Below are 6,000 nucleotides of genomic sequence, written 5' to 3' on the forward strand. Positions count from 1 at the left end.
ATATAAACACTCACACTGACACACTGACGTTAATACACAAAGTGATATCAACACTCATGCTGAACGCTGATATAAACACTCACACTGACACACTGACATTGATACACAAAGTGATATCAACACTCATGCTGAAACATTGATATAAACACTCACACTGACATTGATACACAAAGTGATATCAACACTCATGCTGAACGCTGATATAAACACTCACACTGACATTGATACACAAAGTGATATCAACACTCATGCTGAACGCTGATATAAACACTCACACTGACACACTGACATTGATACACAAAGTGATATCAACACTCATGCTGAAACATTGATATAAACACTCACACTGACATTGATACACAAAGTGATATCAACACTCATGCTGAACGCTGATATAAACACTCACACTGACACACTGACATTGATACACAAAGTGATATCAACACTCATGCTGAAACACTGTTATAAACACTCACACCGACATTAATACACAAAGTGATATCAACACTCATGCTGAAGCACTGATATAAACACTCATACTGACAGTAATACACAAAGTGATATCAACACTCATGCTGAAGCACTGATATAAACACTCACACTGACACACTGACATTAATACACAAAATGATATCAACACTTATGCTGAAACACTGATATAAACACTCACACTGACACAGTGACATTAATACACAAAGTGATATCAACACTCATGCTGAAACACTGATATAAACACTCACACTGACACACTGACATTGATACACAAAGTGATATCAGCATTCATGCTGAAACACTGATATAAACACACACTGACACACTGACATTAATACACAAAGTGATATCAGCACTCATGCTGAAACACTGATATAAACACTCACACCGACACACAGACATTAATAAACAAAGCGATATCAGCACTCATGCTGAAACACTGATATAAACACTCACACTGACACACTGACATTAATACACAAAGTGATATCAGCATTCATGCTGAAACACTGATGTAAACACTCACACTGACACACTGATATATACACACATGGACACACTGATATAAATACACACAGTAATATAGACACCCACACTGACACATTGATATAAACACAAAGTGACAAGCTGATATAAGCACACAGTGATATAAACATTCACACTGACACACTGATATAAGCATACACAGTGACACACTGATATAAACACACACTAACACACTGATGTAAACATGCACACTAACACACTGATATAAACACATGCACTGACACACCGACATAAATGAACACAGTGACATAAACACACACACACTGGCACATTGATATAAAAATCTCACACTGACGTTAACACACACATTGATATAAACACTCACACTGACAAAGTGATATATATACACACACAGACACACTGATATAAATACACACGGTGATTTGAAACACACACTGGCACACTTGTATAAACACTCACACTGACACACTGATGTAAACGCTCACACTGATATAAACATACTCATAGACACACTGATCTAAGAAATCACAGACACACTGATCTAATACACATAGTGATATAAACACACACAATGATAGAAACACACACTGACAAGCTGATATAAAAACACACTGACACAGTAATATATGCAAACACACTGAAAAAAACAGACACATAGATATAATCACATACTGATGTTAATATAAGCACACACACTGACGCACTGATATAAACACACTGACGCAATGGTATCAACACACACTGATATAAACACACATACTGATATAAACACACACACTGATATAAACACACATACTGATATAAACACACACTGATATAAACACACATATTGACAAACTGATATAAACATACACACTGACACAGTGATATGTACACACACACTGATGTAAACACACACTAAAACACTGATATAAACATATGCACTGACACACTGATATAAATGCACACAGTGACATAAACACACACACATTGGCACACTGATATAAAAACTCACACTGACACGTTGATATAAAAACTCACACTGGCATTAACACACAGTGATATAAACACTCACGCTGAAACACTGCTATAAACGCTCACACTGACACAGTGATATATACACACACGGACACACTGGTATAACTATACACAGTGACATAGGCACACACACAATGGCACGCCGATATAAACACTCATGCTGATATAAACATTCACACTGACACACTGATTTAAGCACACACAGTAATGCACTGATATAGACACACACACTGATATAACCACATACCCTGACACACTGACACAAATGCAGTGATATAAACACACATATTGACAAACTGACATAAGCACACACACTGACACAGTGATATATACACACACGCTGATATAAACACACACACTGACACAGTGATATATACACACACGCTTATATAAACACACACACTGACACACTGATATAAACACACACTGACACACTGATATAAATACACACACTGATATAAACACAAACTGCCACACTGATATAAACACACACACTAACAAACTGATATAAACACACACACTGACACATTGATATAAACATACACACTGACACACTGATATATACACACTCGCTGATATAATCACACACACTGACACACTGATATAAACACACACTGATATAAACACACACTGATATAAACACACACTGACACACTGATATAAACACACACTGATATAAACACACACTGACACACTGATATAAACACACACTGATATAAACACACACTGACACACTGATATAAACACACACTGATATAAACACACACTGACACACTGATATAAACACACTGATTTAAACACACACTGACACACTGATATAAACACACACTGATATAAACACTCACACTGACACTGATATAAACACTCACACTGATACACTGATATAAACACACACGCTGATACACTGATATACGCACACACTGAAATAACCACATACTGACACACTGATATAAATACACACACTGACAAACTGATATAAACACATTCACTGATACAAACACACACACTGATATAAACACACACTGATGTAAACATACACACTAACACACCGATATAAACACACGCACTGACACACTTGACATAAATGCACACAGCGATGCAAACACACGCTGATATAAACATACAGCCTGAGCACTCTTCTTCACACACCGTTATCACCCCAGTGCCATAAAATTATTGAACACTTCGTAATTTCAGCCGGTGCTTGTGAAGCCTTTGGAACTGGAAGCGGCGAGTTCCGGCCTGAAACCTGGGAGCTTGTCTGCAACATGAAAAAGCGAAATTATTTTGAATGTGGCACTCCGGCGGAGTTTGCTTTAAGCACTGAGCAGGAGCGATGGTCTGGTGGTCATTCCGATCACAGGTGATCTCCAGGGCGCCTTGCTCTGCCTTGGAAATTTAGAATGGGCAGCAATCTGCCAAACTCAGAGATTTACTGAAACAGAGAGTTTGTGTTGCACTGATATATATATATATATATATATATAGACTCTAAATGGAATAAGCACATTGACTGCAAAGCACCCTCAGTCTCTGATGATTGACTGACAGGTAAGTAAAGCTGATCAACTTTGCTCATACTGACCTCGCTCGGGTCTGAATACAAACTGTTCCACTCGGGAACTTCATGTGATTCCATTTTCACCGACCCCAACATTGTCCTCTTCTCTTTTTTTTAAAAATAAAAAATAAGTGAGACCCCAGCAATTGGAGGGTCCAGGGCCGGAGTCGGTCAATGAAATTCCCTCTGGCTCCAAAACTGTATTTCCAAGCCCCAGGACTCCAGGAATTGTGAACGAACGAACTCCACGCAGCAGAGACCAAACTCCGAGACTGTGGTGGTGGTGGGAGGGAGGGAGGAGGGGGGAGCCTTGAGCAGAAATGTCCTGGGGAGAGGAGAGAGAGAGAGGTGGGGGTGTTGGGTAGAGAGAGGGATGGGGAGAGTGGGGTGGGAGGGGGTAGAGAGAGGGATGGGGAGAGTGGGGTGGGGGTGGTAGAGAGAGGGATGGGGAGAGTGGGGTGGGAGGGGGTAGAGAGAGAGATGGGGGTGTGGGGTAGAGGGGTAGAGAGAGGGATGGGGAGAGTGGGGTGGGGGTGGTAGAGAGAGGGATGGGGAGAGTGGGGTGGGAGGGGGTAGAGAGAGAGATGGGGGTGTGGGGTAGAGGGGTAGAGAGAGGGATGGGGAGAGTGGGGTAGAGGGGGTAGAAAGAGGGATGGGGAGAATGGGGGGGTAGATGGAGGGTAACAGCTGATAGTCCTGAATCGAAAGGATCCCGAATTGCGGGACTCGCCAGCCGCTCTGTAATCCGAAATTTGCCCAGATGTTGTTGTCAATCAGGAGTTGTCAGTCCGAGTTTGGAGTTGCTCCCTTCTTCACGCTGCAACTGGGAGTTGTGTTTGCAAAACTCTCTCTGTTGGGACTGAGGGAGGGAGAGAGAGAGAGAGAGAGAGAGCGCCTCTGGGATACAAGTGTGTGTGTGTGTGTGACTGTTGGGCAAGTTACTGATTAACTGAAGCCTTTGGGGTTGTGCTGCCAAGATGCAGCAATGTTACTGGGAGTTGGGAGCCAATTGGGTCCAATTTAAGCAGGAGGAGCGTCCCCTGGTGCCGGTACCTGAGAACGTGCTTCCTTCTCACCCACTGAGAATCCACCCCCCTCACACAGAGAGACTGGAGGACAGGCAAGTTCAGCCTGGACTGTGACCCCCCTCCCCCCAGGGCTGAACACCCCTTGGACACTGGGTAGGTGCAACTCCCACCCAATCTGCATTGAACCATTCCCAAGTGTGGATTGAGACCATCCCCTGTTTGTACTGTACCCCTCACCCCTACACACACACACACACACACACACCCTCTCTTGCTCCTCCACCAGACTTTTGATTGTCTCCTCCATGGTATTGTTACTGGGCTGGTATTCCAGACACCCAGGGTAACCCTCTGGGGACCCGTGTTCGATTCCCGCCCAGGCAAATGGTGGAACTTGAATTCGATAAATTATGTGACCACACAACGATCATCAATTGTCATAAAAACCCATCTTTAGGGAAGGAAATCTGCCGTCCTTACCCGGTCTGGCCTACATGTGAATCTTAAAAATGCCCCTCTGAACAAGGGCAATTAGGGATGGGCAATAAATGCTGGCCTAGCCAGCGACGCCCACATCCCACCAGCGAATATATAAAATAAATTGTTGCTTTACATGTCAGACAGGCTTTGCAAACAGACCCCACACCCTGTCCCCCCTCCTCCCCGCTCCCTTCCCCCACCCCAAGTCTTTCATGTGTGCCTGAACTGGACTACTGGACTCCCTCCTGTGCCTTTCGACGGTGGGTGGGGTAAGGAGGTGAGCGTGTGAGAGCTGAGCGGACACGGACAATTAGTGCATGACGCGGGTGTGCCACGCGGATTGTGTGTGTGAACACGCATGTTGAGTGTCAGTGACGTTGGGTTACCAGTGAGAAAGGAATACCTGCATTTATATAGCGCCTTTCGCGACCACCAGCCCTCTTCAAAGCGCCTTACAGCCAAGTACATTTGAGGTGTAGTCACTAGGGGACATGGCAGCCAGTTGGCGCACAGCAAGATCCCACAAACAGCACCGTGGTAATTTGACCTGATCATTTTTTGCGACGTTGATTGAGAATAAATATTGGCCAGGGCACCGGGGAGAAGTTGCCTTCAAAATGGTGCCGTGGGGTCCACCCAAGACAGAATTGCTGTAATGTCTCATTTGCAAGATGGTACCTCTGACAATGCAGCACCCCCTCAGTACTGCTGCAGCCTACATGTCAATGCTCAGGTCCAGGGGGTGGGGTTTGAACCCAGGACTCCCAGGTTGAGAAGCAAGAGTGTGACCACAGCTAACACACACTGGAAGAAACCAGCCCACCTCCCCCCCTACAGTGTCCAGTAGCCTCCACCCACCCACTCTAGAGGTACATAGCTAGGGTTGCCAACTGCGATTAAATGCATTCCTGGAGG

At 44.1% G+C, this 6,000-nt stretch overlaps 1 protein-coding gene across 1 annotated transcript in view; it reads right to left on the reverse strand.

The window, feature by feature from the left end:
- Nucleotides 1-3,698, reverse strand: part of LOC144673880 (hepatocyte nuclear factor 3-beta-like) — a 116,748-nt gene extending 113,050 nt beyond the window's left edge. The window contains exon 1 of the mRNA XM_078535518.1: nucleotides 3,602-3,698. Coding sequence (XP_078391644.1) covers nucleotides 3,602-3,673 — 72 coding nt within the window. The 5' untranslated portion in view covers nucleotides 3,674-3,698. The remainder of the gene's footprint in view (nucleotides 1-3,601) is intronic.
- Between the last annotated feature and the right edge of the window lie 2,302 nt (nucleotides 3,699-6,000).

Source organism: Cetorhinus maximus, unplaced genomic scaffold (assembly GCF_964194155.1).
Source record: "Cetorhinus maximus unplaced genomic scaffold, sCetMax3.hap1.1 HAP1_SCAFFOLD_506, whole genome shotgun sequence".
NCBI lineage: Eukaryota > Metazoa > Chordata > Chondrichthyes > Lamniformes > Cetorhinidae > Cetorhinus > Cetorhinus maximus.